Raw genomic sequence first — 21,453 nt, 5'->3', positions numbered from 1 at the left:
CCAGAAGGCACTCCTGGAGATGTAAAATCAATCAGTGGTCAATTGATTGTTAGAGGCAGGATTTCCACCATACATGCATGTGTGCATACACAGACACACGCTCACACCTCCTCCTTCTCCTCAGAGATGCATGGCTGGGCAACTCTGTGGGGGTTGGAGCTGGACACCAAGGTAAATGAATGATTTTGCCAATTCAGTGTTGTGACTTGAAGCTTCTCACAAAATTTTCCCTTTAACAATTTAGTTGAAGAGTAGTTAATTACATGATAATATTTGGTGATCTCATGAACAATTTCTCTAATGCTGCCTTCAGCAAAGAAGAAAGAAAATTAGATGAAAGAGATTTGTCGGCATCTTCAACATGAAGTGAAGTTGAAAAACATAGCTATTGTGTACCGGGGTAAAAGCATAATTTGTTATTTGTTAATCTTTGAGTAGATGTTGTAGCCTTCCCTCCTCCTTTTACAAGTCATTGGCTCTGCATTAGACTATTGCCCTAAGTCCATTTGTGGTCTTTGAAGACTGTGACCAAATGTTCATTCTTCACATGAATCAAGTAAACCAGTACTAATAGGTTATTGGGCAAACTCATCAACTGAGTCTGTTTTCAGCTAATACTTAACTACGCATCATCTTTGGCCCCTGGATGATGATCAGTTCAGAAGTTTAAAGTTGCTTACCCTTCCCTAAAAGTCGCTTAGACTAATTTCAGTGTTCCAGAATGAGATCAACCGATTTGATGCAGTTGTCAGATGTTCAGAGATAAAGACAATAAATTTCAGGCGAGGGCCTCATGTGGTACAGTGGTAGTGCCCCTAATCCCAGATCAAAACAGCCTGGATTTAAGTCCCACCTGTTCCAGAGGTGTGTAATAATAATCTCTGAGCAAGTTGATTTGAAAAATAAGTTAAATTTTTAAAAAGCTTAAAAATGAAACTTCAGACAAAGTCTGCATTGCCCTTAACAGCCTTTCTAGTAAGTTAATTATTTGGAAAATACGAGTGCTTTACTTGTAGTGGTTAACAGATGGAAAAATAAACCATTGGTTATTTGGTGATGGGAGAAAAAAAAGAGTTCAGTTGCATGTAAGGCATCTTCTGGATAGGGTTATCATGCTATCTTGGAAGTGCCCTTATCTCTGGGCCAGAAGGCCTGGTTTCAAGTCCCACCTACACCAGTCATGTGTTGTGACACCTCTGAATAAGTTGGTTAAAAATCTAAGTTTCAAGCATGGATTCAGAGCAATTTATTAAGTAACAAAATTTGCATTTAACAAATCAAATCTATAGGTGTTCTAATTCAAATAGTCCTTTCTATTCAATGATGCATGTGGCTACAGATGGCTACAGTGCTGTTCTTCTTTTTTCTTCCTAAGCCTTCCCGAAATCTGTGTCAAGTATTTGCATGTTGCTGTTTTTTTTGCCTGCAGCCAAGTGTACTTCTGGTGCTTTGGTTTCCTGAGCTTGTTACCTGTCTGTCAATGTTTACATTAACTGTCAACTGTGATCATGAACCCATGGTCATGAGTCGTCACAGCCACAACCCAAACAGCATTTCCTTGCCACATAAACAATCTGTCTGTCAATGTGGTTCTCATTAACTTGCACCACTTCCTCAGACATCTAAAGCAACCTTTCATTTACTAGGGAGTCATGCAATCTGAAATATACATTGAAAGGAATACATAACATTATATAAAGTATTGAAAGTATAAAAAGATATAGAAAGGTCTACTTTTCGTACATTGACTAACGACCAAATCTGGATCCATACTTTGTGATCCATTGCTCAGTTGCTGATTAACTAGATGAACCAGATGGCTTTAATTAAGTTTGAAAGGGAAATTTGCAGGAAAGGCTGACAATTTGAAATGGTTAATGACACATAAACTTCACTCCTGGCACCAGAGCCCATTTCCCAGTCAGAGTGTTTGATGTGGTATCTATTTGGGGTGGCACAATGGCTCAATGGTTAGCACTGCTGCCTCACAGCACCAGCGGCCCTGGTTCAATTCTAGCCTCGGGTGACTGTGTGGAGTTTGCACATTCACCCCATGTCTGCGTGGGTTTCCTCTGGGTGCTCCGGTTTCCTCCCACAGTCCAAAGATGTGCGGGTCAGGTGAATTGGCCATGCTAAATTGTTAGGTCCATTAGTTGGAGGGAAATGGGTCTGGGTGGGTTACTCTTCGGTGAGTTGGTATGGACTTGTTGGGCCAAAAGGCCTGTTTCCACACTGTCGGGAACTTAATCTAATATCCGTGTTGTATCATTTGCTATGTCAAATAGTCAATATGATTGATAGTTACTGCCTGCTTATATTTGCAAAGAATAAATAGTGTTAAAACAAGTGGTAAAGTTTGCCGTAAGAAAATCTTTGAACTGTGTAATTTCCTATAGATCTATTAATAAAGTTTATGCCATGTAAGCATTGTTAATTGACAAGAAGGCATACACATACACTTTTACAGCTGCTTAAATAGTTTACACCTGCTTTAATTACAGTAATTGATATGTATACATTCAAACTTCAATGTATTTCTGAAATGTGATACTTTTAGAAAACGCAAGATACCAAATGTTCAGTTATCGATGCATTGCAACCAGACCAGCACCTTGAGAATCTGCTGCCAGAAGACGAAAAAAGAGAAGGTAAACTTCAACTTCATTTCTTCAAGGAAATAATGCTGTAACCACAAAAAGTTATTAGCTATAACGTTACATATCATTTTCCTTCCACATTGACCAATGGAAAAAAAATTACTTAGCTATCATTGGACCTTTTATGTTCTGAACAGAAGTATTCCTCAAACATTGTAAATTTTCCCAAAATTGAAGTGATAGAGAGAAATCTGCTAGAGACCTTACATTTGTTTTTCTGCTTTCATTCCCCTCTATTCATTCAGTGACTCTGGTAGCGTAGTGAGTAACATACCTGCCTTTGAGACAGAGCTCTGGATTGGAGTCCTACTCCAGGTCTTGAGGGCCGGGGAAAGTGTGTTTATGGGGCAGCTAATCAAGTTGCCTATCAACTTGTAATCCTTCCAGCATATGTCAGCGGCAAGCAATGAAATTGGGAGAGATTCCTGGTTAGCCATGATTTGGGGCCTCTACTAACACTGTCCAAAGCTCTCGGCTAAAAACATGGATGTATGTTGCTATAGCAACTTGCACTCCTTGATGGGGGCTCATTGACTAAGTTGGCTCGATGGTTGATGTGGATTAACATGGTTTGATACCAGTTCCTGCTGGTGTAGATTTGGGATGCAGCTCCATATCTTATCGATTTTGGAAATCGCTGGACGTACCTTTGAGGATGTAGTAGTCCATTTGACAAATGTTGGATGGAGGGGTGAAATGCAAACGTTTTCATTCTGTACCCAGTTGTATGGCATCGTGTAGTCAGATCTTCACTGGTGAGTGGGGAATTGAAATTCTGAATTTGCAAAGTATAGATTACTTTGCAACCACTGAAATGGTTGTTAGCAGTATCTGTGTCTATTATCACCGGGACACCATCCCATGGTTAATCCTAGCAAGAATGTGACCCCCAGCTTTGTTCCACGCCCATCCTCTCTAGGGTCCTCTTGATCTAGATGCCATGATTGTCTTCATCTTGGGGCCTATTACAGTCCCAGTTGTGCCTACTATTCAGATTTCTTGAAAGTCTGACCTTCACCAATCTAAGACCACATGAAGTATGTTATTGCTTCAGGCTCCCTTGCGTAGCATTGGTCTGAATGGCACCAAATGGGGTTATGGCTGGGGGAATGCATGAAGATGGCAGGGAACTGGTCATCCCAACCTTCACTCCCCACCTCTGCTCACTAAGATTCAACATTTAATGTTGCATTAACCACTTTAAAAATAATTGTAAATGTAAGATATTGTCTGAAACAAAATTGGGAGAGATTCCTGGTTAGCCATGCATTGGAAAGAAATTGGGGCCTCTACCATCACTATGCAAAGCTCTCAGCTAAAAACATGGATGTATGTTGCCATAGCAACTTGCACTCCTTGATAGAGGCTCATTGACTAAAATATTTTATTCTTGCTTTAATGACAGTAACTGATACATATAAAACTCAAAACATTCACAGTTCTGTTCACTTATGTTAAAAACTCCAATGTATTTCTGAAATGTGATACTTTCAGAAAATCAGAAAACGCATGATACCAAATGTTCAGTTATTGATGCATTGCAACTAGACCAGCACAAATAGGGATTGAGAGTCAGATGTTAAGAGATTAGAGCACATTATAATTTTAATACTGGTGTACCTAAAAAGTAAATTTTAGGTGCAAATTTTACTTTGTCACATCCAGAAATGTACCATTATGCATTTCTTTTGTTTACAGAGTTACGTTTTAGCAAGTTTTTATCAATTTTATCAATCTTACTGCTTTTATTACCAAATTCTCTATTTCTTTTCTCTTAGCTTGTTCTGATGAACATGAGACCACATCACCAACACAGGATGAAATTTCGAAGACAAAATTTATATCTTCTGATATTTCTTATTCTGAGCAAGCAGCAATTTTGCGAAACAGTGTACAGTATAAAAAACTCCCCAAGAAGAGAAATGATGATGGGACTTTGCCTGTAAGTCATCTTAATTATTTATCTTGACGCATTCTGAAATCAACCTGAACAAAGTTTATGTGTGCTAGCCTATTTTATACTGAAAGCTGAGAGAACTGAATAATCAGTCAACAGAAATGCTTCCATTTTGCACCATATTCACATTATGATCACTTTCTTGTGAGTATATTTTGTCTGTTGAGTTATGAGTAGGTATTGTTTACTTATGTATCTTAATCGTGTCTGTTTTAACAAGTTTGTATATACATTTTGTAAATTTGAAAATTACCAAGCTCTGTAGACAGTCATTTAAACAAAAAGGAAAAGCTAAGAGAGAGTAAGATGTTCTTCATCATCACATTCAGTCAATATTTGGACAATGCAATGCAGCTTGGGGTGAATTCTCCAGCAACATCTTATTTCTGAGGTTAAATGCTATACTCTTATTTTCAAAGCAATACAGAAGGTGCAAGAATAAACTAGGAGTAACAAGGATAGGTGACCTCTCGGCACAGGACATGAAGAGAATTCACACTTTAGCACTAATTGAACTAACAGCTCTGTTTGATGTCTTGGATTTGGAAGTGAAGCGACACAAAACAGTGAAAACGAAAACGTATGGTAAGTGTTGAGTGCACTCTCTTAAACCTTTGCCAATGATGTACTTGATGGAAAGTAATGATATTGTGATATATAGAACGATAGAGTCATACAACACAGAAACAAATCCTTAGTGCCAACTTGTCCATGCCAACCAGACCTCCCAATCTGACCTAGTCTCATTTGACAGCATCTGGCCCATATCTCTCTGAGCCCTTCCTTTTCAGATACCTATCCTTTTCAGATGCCTTTTAAATGTTGTAATTGTACCAGCCTCCACCAGTTCCTCTGGCAGCTTGTTCCATACACACTCTGCATGAAAATGTTACCCACCTCACGTCCTTTTCCCTCTTAAATCTATGCCCTCTTGTTTTGGACACCCCTAACCTAGAAAAAAGACCCTGGCTATTCAACCTATACATGCCCCTCATGATTTTATAAACCTCTATAAGGTCACCACTCAGTTTGTAACAAAACACTTCATCATATTAATGATTACTGAAATCTATAGTGTTCATCATGATTAACATTAGCTGGCTGAGACTTTTGTAGCACAGTGGTAGTGTCCCACCTCTGTGCCTGAAGGCTTGAGTTCAAGATCCACCTGATTCATTGGTATGTCATAACATGTCTAAATAAGCTGATTAAAATCCCTAAACTTGGCTGGTTAAGAAAACCTTAAGCAGTTTACTTTTAGCCTATCTGAACAAAAGCTTCATTTAATAACTGGGAGGGTAAGATTTTAACTGAAGGTAGCTTCTCCTCTTTGCCATCTGCAGCTATGTGGGTAGTTTTCCAGTGCAGTTGTAAAGCTGGCCACTAAGAACACTCATAATCGAGTCTCCTTGAGGTTCTGCCTTCCTCCTCATCTTCTGTTCAATAAAGATCACTCTGTGTGAAGGATCCCGGGTAACATAAGAACATAAGAAATAGGAACAAGAGTAAGCCATCTTATCCCTTGAGCCTGCTCCTCAATTCAATAAGATCATGGCTGATCTTTTTGTGGACTCAGCTCCACTTATTTGCCCTTTCACCATAACCCTTAATTACTTTACTGTTCAAAGATCTGTCTGTCTTTGCCTTAAAAACATTCAATGAGGTAGCCTCAGCTGTTTCACTGGGTAGGGAATTCCACAGAATCTCAATCCTTTTGGAGAATATGTTCTACCTCAAGTTAGTTCTAAATCTGCTCCCCATTATTTTGAGGCTGTGCCCTCTAGTTCTCATTTCATCCACTAGTAGAAAACTTCTCCCTGCTTCTATCTTATCTATTCCCTTCTTAATTCATATGTTGCCCCTTCATTCTTCTAACTTCCAATGAATATAGTCCCAGTTTACCCAATCTCTCCTCATAAGTCAACTTTTTCAATTCCTGAATCAACTTGGTGAACCTCCTCTGCATCCATCCAGTGCCAGTACATCCTTTCTCAAGTAAGGAGACCAAAATGTACTCCACGTGTGGTCTCACCAGCACCCTCTATAGCTGCAGTATAACATCCCTGTTTTTAAACTCCATCCCTTGAGCAGTGAAGGACAATATTCCATTTACCTTCTTAATCACGTGCCGCACCTGCAAACCAATTTTTTATGATTCATGCACAAGGACACCCAAGTCCCTCTGCATAGCAGAGTGCTGCAATTTTTCACCTTTTAAATAATAGTCCATTTTGATGTTATTCCTACCAAAGTGGATGACTTCACCAACATTGTACTTCATCTGCCAGACTTCTTTAACCTGTTCATATCCCTCTGTGGACTCTCAGTGTCCTCTGTACATTCTGCTCTACCACTCATCTCAATGTAGTCTGAGAACTTTGACACACCACATTTGGTCTCCCAACTCCAAATCATCTATGTAAACTGGAAACAATTGCAGTCCCAACACTGATTCCTGAGGCACACACTAGTCACTGATTGTCAACCAGGTAAACCTCAAGCTTAGTGCTCAAAATACTTAGACTTCAAATTAACAGTGTACAGAACCATTCACAACTTGGAGAATGGCAGAACCATAGGAGGGAGCTTCTAATCATCACACCAGGACTGCTGGACCAATCCAACTTTTCTTTATGCACAGATAATAAAATTTTCGGTGTCCCACTCACACATCTGATTGAAAATGATCAGAGGATTGATCCCAACACTAAAGTTCCATTGTTCCTTAAAGAGGTGAGCCCTTTTGTTTTATTATAATAGAGATTTCAGGAATGAAAGAGACAAATAAAAAATTCTAGAAGCAGAATTTATAAGTTCCAAGCATTTGAAGGCAGGATGGAAGGTAAAATCAAGTGGGTGGACTTCCACTGCCTCTGCCCTAAAGTTTAAAGGGAGGAGGGGAGAGAGGCTAGGTGGGTATGTGGGAGGGTGGTTTGTTTGCACTTGGGGCAATGAGTGTCTTGAAGTGGGTGAATTAACATACTACCTGTGGCAGAGAGAGGCCCTCACTCTGTAGGAAGCACAGCAGTTTTAGTTGCTCAGGCAGATGTCATGTAAGGTATCTCTTTTGCATTATCTCTGAACTCATCAGAGACAGCTCCCCCACTTTCCCTATCCTGGCACCCCTTGCCCTGTAAGGTCATTCCCCAACTTGGCCACTTGAACTACTCTCTTGGTGAAAGCACCAATCCTAGGCTCCTTGGCATGGTAAGACTGCCATGTTTAGCAGCATTCCACCTCGTGCCTTGCCACTACTGGGACTATAGAGCTCCAGGCAACTGATTGTCGGGCTGCTTTCTAGACTTGAATATCTCATTTGAATAGTTAAACTGAGTTGCTTCATCCAGGTCTTGCCAGAATATGATTGGTGCAATGATTGGCGTATGGAAATTTGGCTTCTATTACAAGGGGAATGAACATAAAATGTTTACTCGAGCTGTACAGGGCCTTGGAGCAATTGCATCTTAAGTTCTCTGCACAGTTTTAGTACCTTTATTTGAAAAAATATATTGTTCATTAGTTTAGGGATTGTTCATTTGACTCATTTCTGGAATGCAGGGCTTTTCTTAATGAAAGGAGCATGAACAGTCTCTGTCCTATACCCAGTGAGGTTTAAAAGAATGAGAGGTGATATTTTTGAAGCATACATGATTCTGAGAGGGCTGGAGGATTGGGAGACTAGAATTAGGGAAGCAGTTTAAGAATCAGACGTCTTCCTTGAAAAAGGAGATTTTCTTTCTCTCAGGGGCCCAAAAATATATGCAATTTCATTCCCCACAAAGTAATAGAAGCTGGGTCACTGAATTTAGTCAAAGCAGAATTGAATAGATTTTTAATAGAGGACACAAGGTTTGTGGGTGACAGACAAGAAAGTGGAGTTGAGACCACAATCGGAGTGAATTATTGAATGGCAGAGCGTGGTTTAAAGGTCAAGAGGCCTAGTCCTGCTTTTAATTCCTATGTTCCCGTCCTACTGAGATAGGGATAAACATCTTGTCTTAAAGCAACTAATAGTGTTCCCAGCATTAAGTTGCTGTGGGTGAGCTGTGGCTGTGGGGGAGATCCCCCCTCTTCAACCCTGACATTTTCACTTAGGGAGCAGGGGCTTTACTATCTCATGGAATTCAATTTCAAATGTCTAGAAATACCTCAGTTGAGAATACATCCAGTAATTGAGGACCATAAGGTCTCAGATTATGCTACGAATATGTTAAAATAAAGCTAATCTGAGCATTCAAAATTAATGGAGCATTAACCTGTTTAACAAAGATGGGCTAATTCATTGGCCAAAATAGCAGCAGAGGACTTTTAGGTGAATGCATTATACATTATGACCTGTTTCAACACAAAACTAATTCCTTTTTCCCATAGTTGCTGAGCTGTCTGGAAGAAAATGGTTTGGAAACAGAAGGGATTCTTCGCATTTCCGGATCTGTAGCTAGAATAAAGGTACTTTAAAGAAACTGTAAATGAACTAAAACAAACTTACTGACAGGTATTTTTGGAATTGTAACATTCTATTTATTTTTGAATTAATGCATTTCCTGCTTTGCCTACAGAATTTACAGAAGGAGCTAGATGCAAGTTTTTACCAAAAATGTTTTGACTGGAAAAATGCCCACCAAAATGATTTGGCAGGTTTATTAAAGATGTTTATCCGTGAATTGCCATATCCCTTGTTAACAGCAGAATATGTGACTGCTTTTGCAACAGTCAAAGGTATGTCCTGTTTATGTTGTTGCCATTATACTGAAGTAGTCTATCCATGTGGACAATAAATGAAGCCAGCATGGAGTTATTAAAATCAAATCATGTTTGATTGACTTGACTGAGTTCTTTGATGAAGGACCAGAGAGGATTGTGGATAGTGTGATTGATGATCTGTCTGTGCGGTTCAGAAATACATTTGATAAAATTTTAATTAAATTTATCACTAGTTCACAAATAAAATTAAAATCCATCAGATTACGGCAACATTGACAACATGGATGCAAAATCGGCTGAAGGACAGAAGACAGAAAATGATTGTAAAAGATTGCACACAGTGAAAAGGTGGTCAAAGCAGTTTCAATAGTAATTTTGAAAATTGAATTTGATAAATAATTGAAGGAAAGAAATCTACTAGGCTATTGAGAAAGCAAGTAGGAGAGCGACTAATTGAATAGCTCTACTAGAGACTCTACCCAAATGACCACGTTCTGTGTGACGCGATTCTTTGCATTTTTATTTTCATTAAAAGATAAGCACATGGCTTATTTTATCTCTTTTTAGGTTTCATCTAATGCAACAACTTTGTTTATTTTAGATATCTCTGATCAAATACAGATGATTCATGCCCTGAATCTCCTTGTGGTGATCCTTCCAGATGCATACAGAGCTACACTTAAGGTAGGATTTATTACAGCAACAAAGGATTCCCAATGTCAAAGAATTACCACCACCACAAGTTATAAAAAAAAGCTGACAAAAATGATGCAATTCAACCTTGAAAGGAAGTGATGGAGGGTATCTTTTATTGATCAATATCCATAAGAAAGGTGCAGGTAAGGCAAACTCAGCATTCTGTTTTAAACTGCTGTATCAGTTGGATGAGGCAAACTTAGGACTTTGGTCAGGTTCTTTGCATAAATCCAGAGGGGTATATGAACAGATTTCTTTGTCTTTGTAGACACAATAACTGTAGAGTTGTTTAGAAAAAGTTGAATGCTTTGATTTAGTTTTCAGGGTCCCTACATGGATAATGATGACTTACCGATTAATATTACTAAAGAAGAAAGAACAATACAGCACAGGAATAGGCCCTTTGGCCCTCCCAATCCTGTACCGACACATTTTGCCCTTCCATATTCAAACTTAACTTGCATTCACTTACAGGATCCATATCCTTCTGTTCCCTTGCTATTCATGTATTCATTCAGGTGCTTCTTGAATACTGCTATTACGTCTGCTTCCACTGCTTCCTCTAGCTTTGTGTACTAGGCACTCACCACACTTTGTGTGAAAGACATGCCTTGCACATCTCTTTTAAAGTTCCCGCCCTCGCACTTGAACTTGTGTCCCCTAGTAATTGACTCCTCCTCCCTGTAAAAAAAGCCCCATACCTTCCACTCAATCCAGGCCATTCAAGATCTTATAAACTTCTATCAGGTTGTTCCTTAACCTCCTGCGATCCAATGAAAACAAATCCAGTCTATCGAAGCTTTCTTCATAGCTAAAATCCCCCATCCCAGGTAACACACTGGTAAACCTTTTCTGTACCCACTCCAAAGCATTCACATCCTTTTGGGACTGTGGTGTCTAGAACTGTATGCAATACAAATTTTCCTCTTGTACACTGGGAAATAGAATACTGAGAGGCCTTGATAAAGTGGACGTGGAGAACATGTTTCCATTAGTGGGAGAGACGAAGACCCAAGGGCACAGGTTCAGAGTGAGGGAATGATCCTTTAGAATTGAGATGAGGAGGAATTTTGTCAAGTGGTGAATCTGTGCAACTCATTTCTGCAGAAAGCTGTGGAAGTCAAGTCATTGTGTCTTTAAGACAGAGAAAGATAGGTTCTTGATTAACAGGGTGATCAAGGATTAAAGGGAGAAAGCAGGAAAAGGGGTTGAGAAACATTTCAGCCATGATTGAATGGTGGAAAAACTCAATGGGCCAAATGACCTAATTCTGTTCCGTATCTTATGGTACTATGATATGTTTTATTGATGTTCCACACAATTGTTAAGTAAAATAATAATATTTATATTGATACAGTATTCTTAAATGCACTGTATCATCACCAGATTTAATATTCTAATTTTAAATGCTCTGATTACAGCTTTGTCTTTTGTTTGAATCAGCTTTGAATTATGTGGGCAGACAGAAACAACATTAGTAATGGCTATTTCTACTTCTCCCAGCTTAGAAACAGGAATGTTAATCTTTGATGAAGGTTTCTGTCAAAATAGAGTCAAATCATTTTCATCTCTGGTCTGTTTAATGTTAGTCAGATTCCAAGAGGAGTCAACTGTACCCTATTGCCACCAGGTGAGGAGAGATAGATCTCCTTCCCTCTTTCTCAATCTTCTGGTTTGGTTGCAACGAAGTTTTAAGTTCCTTTTTAGAATGCGACTCTACTTTTTCCCAACTAATTTTGAGTTAACAGAAGAGAGATATAGACTTTGGCTGTTTACTAAAACTGCTGCTGAAATTGTTACTGCCTGGGCCTATCCAGTTCTACTGCTGCTACTGCAAGAAAATAAATGTGGTTAACTAGGGCAGAATCTTATAGGGACCTGAACAATGTACGATGTAGTGAGATGTGTGGCAGTATCACATAATAAGTTTGAAGGAGCTTACCTTGATGTCAGGTGCAACATGCTGCAGCTTTTCAGTATCTGCTAGATGTTGAGGTGAGATTCCCGTTAAGCACAGTGTAGGAGCAAGTTACTGCAGATGTCTAGCATGTGTTGTTTGCTGTTATGCAGTTATTCAGTTACCATACAATCACCTGAAGCCTGAATAAGGCCTGAGTGGATGTTGATTACTATTAAAGCTTATCTAGTGTGAATCATCTCAGCTGTATCTAAGAGAGGGCCTGTTGACAATGCGCAGTCAGCTTCGCAAGGTCAGGAAGAAGAGATAACATCCAGAGTGAGGCACATATGAACTGAGTAGATACTTTGGGGATTTTGGAGACGTATGGGAATTTGGGGCAGTGTGGGTATTCGGGACAGTGTGGGTATTTAGTACAGAGGGCAAAAAGTGATTTTTCTTGCCTTTTTGGTTCATAGTTTCTAAGGCATTTTTTAGCAGGACAGATTTAAGCCTGCATAATGTGGGAGCTGGTGAACCCCATTGTTCACAGTGATGGCATCTGTAGAAAGTGTTGATTGCTTGAGGATCTCTGGCTTGGAGTGGATGAACTGGAATCTGAGCTTTGAACTCTGTGACACATTAGGGAGAGGGAGAGTTACCTGGATGCTGTGTTTCAGAAGGCAGTCACACTCCTTAGATTAACTACCCCGAATTCAGTCAGTGATCAGGGACAGGAAGGTGTGACTCTCAGCAAGGTAGGTAGAGGAATCCAGGAGGAAGGCTGAAGGAGCCTCAGCCCTTGAGCATGTCTATCAGGTTTAAGATTCATTGACAAGAATGTGTGGACAAGAGCAGGAGCAGTAAGGACAATGAGAAAACTGACCATAGCACTGTGGTACAGAGAGCCATTGAAGAGGAGAGAGAAAAGAGAAATATAGTTGTAATTGGACAGAGTATCGTTAAGGGAATAGCTGCTGTTCTCTGTGGCCAGGATTGAGAGCCTCGAAGGCTGTGTTGCCTACTTGGTACCGAGAGTTAGGATTTCTCATCTGGGGTGCAGAGGAACTTGAAGTGGGAGGCGAAATATGTTGTGATCCACTTCGACATACATACATATATATATATATATATATATATAAAAGCCTAACATCTATTGTTGGAACAGTATTAGAATTAATGATTAAGGAAGTAATTGCAGAAGTAATTCCTGCCTCAGGCAACTGTCTGTGTGGAGTTTGCACATTCTCCCCGTGTCTGCTCTCCAGTTGCTCTGGTTTCCTGTCTCAGTCCAAAGATGTGCAGGTCAGGTGAATTGGCCATGCTACATTGCCCATAGTGTTAGTCAGAGTGAAATGGGTCTGGGTGGGTTATTCTTCGGAGGGTCGGTGTGGACTTGTTGGGACAAAGGGCCCGTTTCCATACTGTAGAGAATCTAATTTAATCACCTTCCAAACATTTGGAAAATCATAATCTAATGCAAGCGGAGTTAGCACAGCTTCGTGAAAGAGAAATCTTGTCTAACAAATTTATTAGAGTTTTTGAGGAAGTCTCAACCCGAGTTGTTCGAGGAGAATAAGTATACATACTGTATTCGGACTTCCAGAAGGCATTCGACACCGTACTTCACGAAAGGTTAAGACATAAGAGCCTATAGTGTTGGACATAGTATATTAACATGAACAGAGAATTGGCTAATTGTCAGGAACAGTGAATGGGCATAAGACTTCTTTTTCAGCTCAGTGGGGTTCCAATGTGATCAGTGCTGGGACTGCAACTGTTTGCAATATATTAACGACTTGAAGGAATGAAGTGAATTTGCAAATTTGCAACCGACACAAAAAATAGATGGAAACGCAGATTCTCAGAGGGTTACAAACAGCTTGCAGAGATTTTAATAGGTTAAGAAAGTTGGCAAATGGCATATAAAATGGGAAAATGTGATGTTGTTCATTTTGGAGGGGAGAACAAAAGAACAGGATATTATTTAAATGGACAAAATATGCAGAAAGATACAACAGAAAGGGACTTGGGTACTTGGCATGATACATTGAAAGCTAGCACACACATGCTGCAAATAATCAGGAAGGTTAATGGAATGTTGGCCTTTATTTTCAAGGGGATTGGAGTTTGAGAGTGGGGAAGTCTGACTGGAACTGTGTACAAGGTGATGGTGAGATAGCACTTGGAGTACTGTGAGCAGTTTTGGTTGCTTTATTTAAGGAAAGATAACATTGCCTTAGAAGCAGTTCAAAGGAGGTTCACTAAGATGATCCCTGATATGGAGGGATTGTCTAAGAATGAGAGGTGATCTGATTGAAACATGTCAGATTGCTGAGGGGCCTGACAGGTGAAATGCTAAGAGAGTGTTTCCCCTCATGAGTCTAGGACCATAGAGCATATCTCAGAATTAAGAGGCTCCGATTTATGATTGAGATATAGAAGAATTTCTTGTCTCAGAGGGTTGAGAGTCTTTGGAACTCCTTGCCACAGAGAACTGCAGGGGCAGAGTCTTTACTTATTTAAGGTTGCGATGGATTCTTTATCAGTATGGGGAAAAAGCAGAAAAGTGGGCATGAGGAACATCAGATCGGACATGACTCTAAGTGACAGAGCAGGCTTAAGAGACTGAATGGCACTCTCCTACTCCTATTTCTCATGATCTTATAGCCATAGTTGGGTCGAAGCAGAGCTCTGAAATGTAGAGAGATTGGGTGGCTGATTACATGAATCACAAAAGGTTCATATGCAGGTACAGCAAATAATCAGGAAAACTCATAGAATGTTAATTTTTATTGCACAGATGATCGAATGCAAGAGTAGGGATGTTATGCTTCAGTTTATACAGGGCATTAATGAGACTGATCGGTGTACTGTGTACAGTGCTATTCACTGTATTTACGGGAAATGTTAACGTGTTGGAAGCAATTCAGAGAACATTTAATAGACCGATACCTGGAATTAGTGAATTGTTTTATGAGTAAAGGCTAGACCGCTAGATCTGTATGCTCTTGTGTTTTGAAAAATCGCATGCACTTACTTGAAACATATAAGATCTGAAGGGGACTTCACTGGGTGATGTTGAAATGATGTTTCCTGTTGTGGGAGAATCTAGAACTAGATTAAAAATGAGTAGTTGGTGATTTGGAACAGAGATGTGGAAAGTTTTTTTCTCTGAGTTGTGAGACTTTGGAATTCCCTTCCTCAAAAGGCTATGTTTGCATATTCTTTTAAGGAAGAGGTAGATAGATTCTTGATTATCAAGGAGATGAAAGATTATTGGAGGATGCAAGAATGTAGAGCTGAGGTTAAAATCCAATCAGCCATGAACTTACAGAATTACAGAGCAGGGTCAAGGCGCTATGTGGATACTCTTGTTCCTTTAGGAGAAAATGAGGACTGCAGATTCCTGAAGAAGGGCTTATGCCCGAAACGTCGATTCTCCTGTTCCTTTGATGCTACCTGACCTGCTGCGGTTTTCCAGCAACACATTTTTAAACTCTTGTTCCTTTCTCTTGGTCAGGGGTCAGTGTTTCTGCAGTCTGGGAGTGGGTCATAGTCAGTCTTATGGCTCCACAGTTGCCAGCTTGGGATTTGATGGAGTTTAGACTAAAGCAATTAGGGATATGTACAGGCATCAGTCAAAGGTCTGGTCAGTTCTCATCCAGAGATGTCCGCTTATGGTGCTGTTGAGATTGGCCACAATCAGCCTGTCAGTTCCAATAGGGGGAAAGTAGGTGTGGGGAACACGGGATCGGGTGGCACTGTCTTGGGACTGTTCCTAAGCCTATTGATGAGGGTTAGGTTTTGCAAACTGGGTAGAAGAATTGTGAAGGGCAACTATATCTGTAAAGGGAGGATACAGTAAAGCATGGATAGTAGCAAGGGGTAATGTTGGAGGGAGATTTATCTATTGTCAGGAACATCATAGCTTCAAGGAAAGCACAGTGGATGACCAGAAGTAACACGATCACCTCATATGCCAGTCAGCTGTGAAAGTTTGCTTCCTGGTCAGTTATGTAACTATAAGAACATAAGTATTAAAAGCAAGAGTAGGCCATTTGGCTCCTCAAATGTGCCACACCTTTGAACAGAATTGTGACTCTCCTGCCCAGTCCTCAACTTCTTCTTTTGTGCCAACTTAGCATTGCCATCAACTCTAGGATGTTTGAAAAATGGATCTGCCTCTTTTAAAATATTTTCAGTGATTTGGGGCCTCAACAAGTCTCTGGTGCAGAGAATTCCAAATATTCATGACCAACTGGGAGAAGAAATTCCTCCATAGCCCAGTTTCAAATACAACATAATGCCTAAGACTTGCCAGAGCCTATGGTCTGCATGGACACCTCCATGCTCTGTGAAACTCTACCACATGTTCCTCTGGTCTGTGCTGTATTTTCAGCAGTCGTCTTGTTTGCTGTGACCAGATGACCCATCTTCTTCAAGCTGACTCTGATCCCCAACAGTCCTCTGAATGTCTGGCACCCACCTGTCACAGCCTCTCTTACCTGAAATGTTCCTTTGCTGCACTCACCAGAAAGTGATTCTGTTTCGAAAATCAACCCAGGTGGGTGTAGCTGAGCTGGTGGAGAGACTGGGAGATGATGGTCCATTTTTTGGATCACTATATCACCATGTCTTCAGTGTCCAGTGACTGCGGCCTGTGGTTTGGATTGTGAATGCCGAGAAGGAAGAACAAAATAAAACATAGCTAGATTCAATAAGTTCCATAAGCACAACACACTTCCTTGCCTGGTCCTAAGCAGCTATATGGCAGCACCTGGCTGATGTATTCTCAGTCTGCAATGTCACTGCAGCCTCACCACCAGCAATAGGTCAGCCATCCATTCCCAGCAGAATGAGGACCTTGAGATAAGACACCCTTGCTTTACTCTCAGCAACATTATATGTGAACTTTGCAAAAACAAGCTTATAAATTTGCGAGAAATAGTTACAAGAGAAAACTTCCATCATAATGTAATGACTTTATTAATTCATAGTGATCAGATGAAATCTTGATTCATAGTATTTAATAATAGCTTCTTCTCATTCATGGATCAACTTTATGCGTTTAATTTTTGTGGCAAATCTGTGTTTAATTTATTTCATGGCATTTTTAAAGTGGTAGCTTACTTCCAGCTGTAGTCTCAGGCCTCAAACTATAGGCTGGAATGTAATCAGGGCTAATCAAATGCTAAAGGAGGGCTGATCCATTGGAGAATCTTTCAGGTGAAGTATTAAACAGAGGCTGTCTGTGTATTCAAGCAGACAATTAGAGCTCACCATCCTATTCATAGAAGAGGAAGGTGTTTTCTCAGATTTTATCACCCTGAACAACAGATTATCTGATCTTACTTAGAGTAGAGTAGAGTAACTTTATTTGTTGTTTCCACCATATAGAGCTGGTATAATAAAAATGAGACAGTGTTCCCCCAGAATTAAGTTGCTACATGAAGACACAGATTACATGAGAATATAGATATACACAGGGCAGCATAAAGTGCATAGAAAATTGCAAAATATGCAAAACAGCTCAGTAATTCCTGACAAGACAATAAGCACAGTGGTGGGCAAACTACAATGTAGCAATGAATGATCATTAATAAACATTGTTTCAGCAGCAATTCACAAAGTTGTCCAAACATTGGAAATGGAATAGAGTGTTAAGGAGCCTGATGGCATGGGAGAAGAAACTATTGCACAGTCTGGCTGTGAGAGACCGAATGCTCCGGTATCATCTGTCAGATGGCAGGAAGGAGAAGAGTTTGAATGAAGGATGTGTGGGGTCGTCCACAATGCTCTTAGCCTTTCGGAAGCAGCGTGTGGAGTAAATGTCTGTCATAGAGGGAAGAGAGACCCTGATGATCCTCTTAGCTGTCCTCACAATCCATTGTAGAGTCTTATGATCTGAGACGGTGCAATTCTCAAACCAGGCAGTGATGCAGCAGATCAGGGTACTTTCAATGAGCCCTCTGTAGAATATGTTGAGGATGGGGAATGGGAGGTGGACTTTCCTCAACCTATGTAGAAAGTAGAGATGCTGCTGTGCTTTCTTGGCTATGGAGCTGGTGTTGAGGGACCCGGTGAGATTCTCCACCAGTTGGATGCTAAATAATTTCATGCTCTTCATGATCTTCATAGTGGAGCTGTTGATGTTCAGCAGAGAGTGATTGCTCCATGCCCTCCTGAAGTCAACAGCCATCTCTTTCATTTTGTCCAGGTTCAGAGACAGGTTGTTGGCTTTTCACCGTCTGTTAGCCGCTGCACCTCCCCTCTGTATGCTGACTCATCATCCCTGCTAATGAGACTATATCTCAGCATAAAGATCCAGATCCACAATGGAAACAGGTTCCAGATCAGGGGTTGCACCAATGTGGATACAACCAGCTGGCATGCCGAGCCTTAAGGGTGATGGGTAGAGTGGTCACTGTTATCGTGGACATAATGTATGAAGATTGTTTAATGTGTTCTGATCATCTGTCGTTCTGGTGTTGAGGCCTGTGCATGGCTTGTTCTCAGAAAACCTGAGCATGTTTTCATTACTCAGATTCCCCAAAGTCTTTGCCTTGAATATTGGGTGTTGGGGCCCATGCAGCCAAAACAACCAGCTCTCATGGTTGGATAAATACAGAAAGCATTTTCCCTTAGCTAATTTAAAATTGTATATGTGGCTGTACTCTGGCCTGATTGGATAGATTCGGAAGAAGGAGAGAAGATGGGATGGAGTCTGCCCAGAGTATCCTTCTGTTATGGCCTACTACAGATCTACTAAAAAAAATAATGGGGGGCACCATATTGAAAAGTTTCAGGTATAGTGTTCATCTCAAATACTCCTAGTGCAGCATGGCTGGATGAGAGTAAACTGCTTGTCTACTTTGCCTGAATGAAGTATCTCAGCCTGAACCTCAGCAGAGTGCTCCTCACTGTGCTGTGGCATTCTTCTTCCCATTTTCAATTTGCATGTTGTTTCCCTGAAGAAATTGTCAAGGTTCTTCCCTGTTATGGTCAGGCTTATTCTTATCTGTAAGATGACAACCAGGGGTTAGATTGAGGTACTCAAACTTCTATTGCATAGAACATTCGAGCAAATGGAGGAGATTTTTGGTATGTATGGCTAAATCCAGCTCATTCCCAACATGTTTTATGTTGTGTTTGAGTTCATTGGAACCATCTGCAGTACCCTGGGGAGACTCTTTACCGCCAATCCTTCCTTTTGGTATGAGTCAAAGTTGCTGATAATAAGAAGAATGCACACTTGAAGTCTTTGTCAGATGAATCATATAAACAGTGCAGGGTCATACATAGTACTAAATATCTAGTTACATTACATCTGATTACATTTTAATCTCTTGTGAGATATCAGGCCTAACTTAAGTACATATTTCTACTGGCCTCTGTACTTAGCATTAAACTGAAACTCAGGTTAGTTCCTTCAATAAACAGTCCTTTATATTCTGATGGACAGGATTTATCCCATGGTATCAGTGAAACTGCCTTATGCAACAATATTCATGACAACAATTAAGCTTCGGTTAAAACCCATACATTATCCATTATTAAATTATGGCTTTCATAATTTAGAACTTAGCTTCATAAAATAACATTAGATTAGATTACTTACAGTGTGGAAACAGGCCCTTCGGCCCAACAAGTCCACACCGACCCGCCGAACAGCAACCCACCCATACCCCTACATTTACCCCTTACCTAACACTACGGGCAATTTAGCATGGCCAATTCACCTGACCCGCACATCTTTGGACTGTGGGAGGAAATCGGAGCACCCGGAGGAAACCCACGCAGACACGGGGAGAATGTGCAAACTCCACACAGTCAGTCGCCCATAAGGAAAAAACAATCTGGCTATCTCAGTTTCCTGAGTATTTAGGGAGATGCTAGTGGCACAGATTAAACTTGATTGAATTTTTTGAGGAAGTAACAAAGAGGATTGATGAGGGCAGAGCGGTAGATATGATATATGGACTTCAATAAGGTGTTCGACAAGGTTCCCCATGGGAGACTGATTAGAAAGGTTAGGAATACAAAGAGAACTGGCCATTTGGATACAAAACTAGCTCAAAGGTAGAAGACAGAGGGTGGTGGTAGAGGGATGTTTTTCAGACTGGAGGCCTGTGACCAGTGGAGTGCCACAAGGATCAGTGCTGGGTCCTCTACTTTTTGTCATTTACATAAATGATTTGGATGTGAGCATAAGAGGTACAGTTAGTAAGTTTGCAGATGACACCAAAATTGGAGGTGTTGTGGACAGCGAAGAGGGTTACCTCAGATTACAACAGGATCTGGACCAGATGGGCCAATGGGCTGAGAAGTGGCAGATGGAGTTTAATTCAGATAAATGCGAGGTGCTGCATTTTGGGAAAGCAAATCTTAGCAGGGCTTACACACTTAATGGTAAGGTCCTAGGGAGTGTTGCTAAACAAAGAGACCTTGGAGTGCAGGTTCGTAACTCCTTGAAAGTGGAGTCGCAGGTAGATAGGATAGTGAAGAAAGCGTTTGGTATGCTTTCCTTTATTGGTCAGAGTATTGAGTACAGGATTTGGGAGGTCTTGTTGAAGCTCTACAGGACATTGGTTAGGCCACTGTTGGAATATTGTGTGCAATTCTTGTCTCCTTCCTATCGGAAAGATGTCGTGAAACTTGAAAGGGTTCAGAAAAGATTTACAAGAATGTTAGCAGGGTTGGAGGATTTGAGCTATAAGGAGAGGCTAAACAGCCTGGGGCTGTTTTCCCTGGAGCACCGGAGGCTAAGGGGTGACCTTATGAGGGGCATGGATAGGGCAAATAGGCAAAGTATTTTCCTTGGGTTCAGGGAGTCCAGTACAAGAAGGCATAGGTTTAGGGTGAGAGGGGAAAGATATAAAAGAGACCTATGGGGCAACCTTTTCACACAGAGGGTGGTATGTGTATGGAATAAGCTGCCAGAGGAAGTGGTGGAGGCTGGTACAATTGCAACATTTAAGAGGCATTTGGATGGGTATATGAATAGGAAGGGCTTGGTACTGGCAGGTGGGACTAGATTGGGTTGGGATATCTGGTCGGCATGGATGGGTTGGACCAAAGTTTCCATGCTGTACATCTCTATGACTCTATGATTCCTGTTTTGGCTGAGGTAAATTTGGGACCCAGCTCCTTATCTTGCATTTGAGAATGGAATGCACTGGCAAACCACCACTGACAAAAAGCTGCCAAGAAATGTTTCAAGATGAACATCTATAGACAATGAACCAAGGACCTGCCTTTGGGAAAAACCCGAATGAGCGATTGAATACAAAAAGCCAAGTATAGTAATGCTAATTTCATTAGATTTTGAAACACAAATGGGGCTGAAATTATAAAGTTGAGCTGAATTTGTTATCTGTAATATATAGCAAGTCCAATCATAGTTTAGTTTTTACAAAAACTTGTTTTTCCATTTGGAGTAATAACAAACATAACTAATTATGACACCATCATCAACACCTACAACTTGTCTGTTTCTAATGTGCTTCACTGAAGCGCAAAAACAGCAAGCAATTATTGAA

General features: G+C 40.5%; 1 protein-coding gene across 7 annotated transcripts in view; it reads left to right on the top strand.

Moving 5' to 3' along the window:
* Positions 1–21,453, top strand: part of LOC132822966 (rho GTPase-activating protein 18-like) — a 143,912-nt gene that overhangs the window by 108,976 nt on the left and 13,483 nt on the right. For all 7 annotated transcript variants that reach the window (XM_060836422.1, XM_060836425.1, XM_060836428.1 and 4 more), the window contains 7 exons: positions 2,558–2,648; positions 4,436–4,599; positions 5,034–5,199; positions 7,256–7,347; positions 8,986–9,063; positions 9,174–9,333; positions 9,920–10,002. In XM_060836422.1, coding sequence (XP_060692405.1) covers positions 2,558–2,648; positions 4,436–4,599; positions 5,034–5,199; positions 7,256–7,347; positions 8,986–9,063; positions 9,174–9,333; positions 9,920–10,002 — 834 coding nt within the window. The remainder of the gene's footprint in view (positions 1–2,557; positions 2,649–4,435; positions 4,600–5,033; positions 5,200–7,255; positions 7,348–8,985; positions 9,064–9,173; positions 9,334–9,919; positions 10,003–21,453) is intronic.

Source organism: Hemiscyllium ocellatum, chromosome 15, assembly GCF_020745735.1.
Source record: "Hemiscyllium ocellatum isolate sHemOce1 chromosome 15, sHemOce1.pat.X.cur, whole genome shotgun sequence".
Taxonomy (NCBI): Eukaryota; Metazoa; Chordata; class Chondrichthyes; order Orectolobiformes; family Hemiscylliidae; genus Hemiscyllium; species Hemiscyllium ocellatum.
Note: the sequence above shows the minus strand (reverse complement) of the source record. Positions and strands in the feature narration are given on the sequence as shown.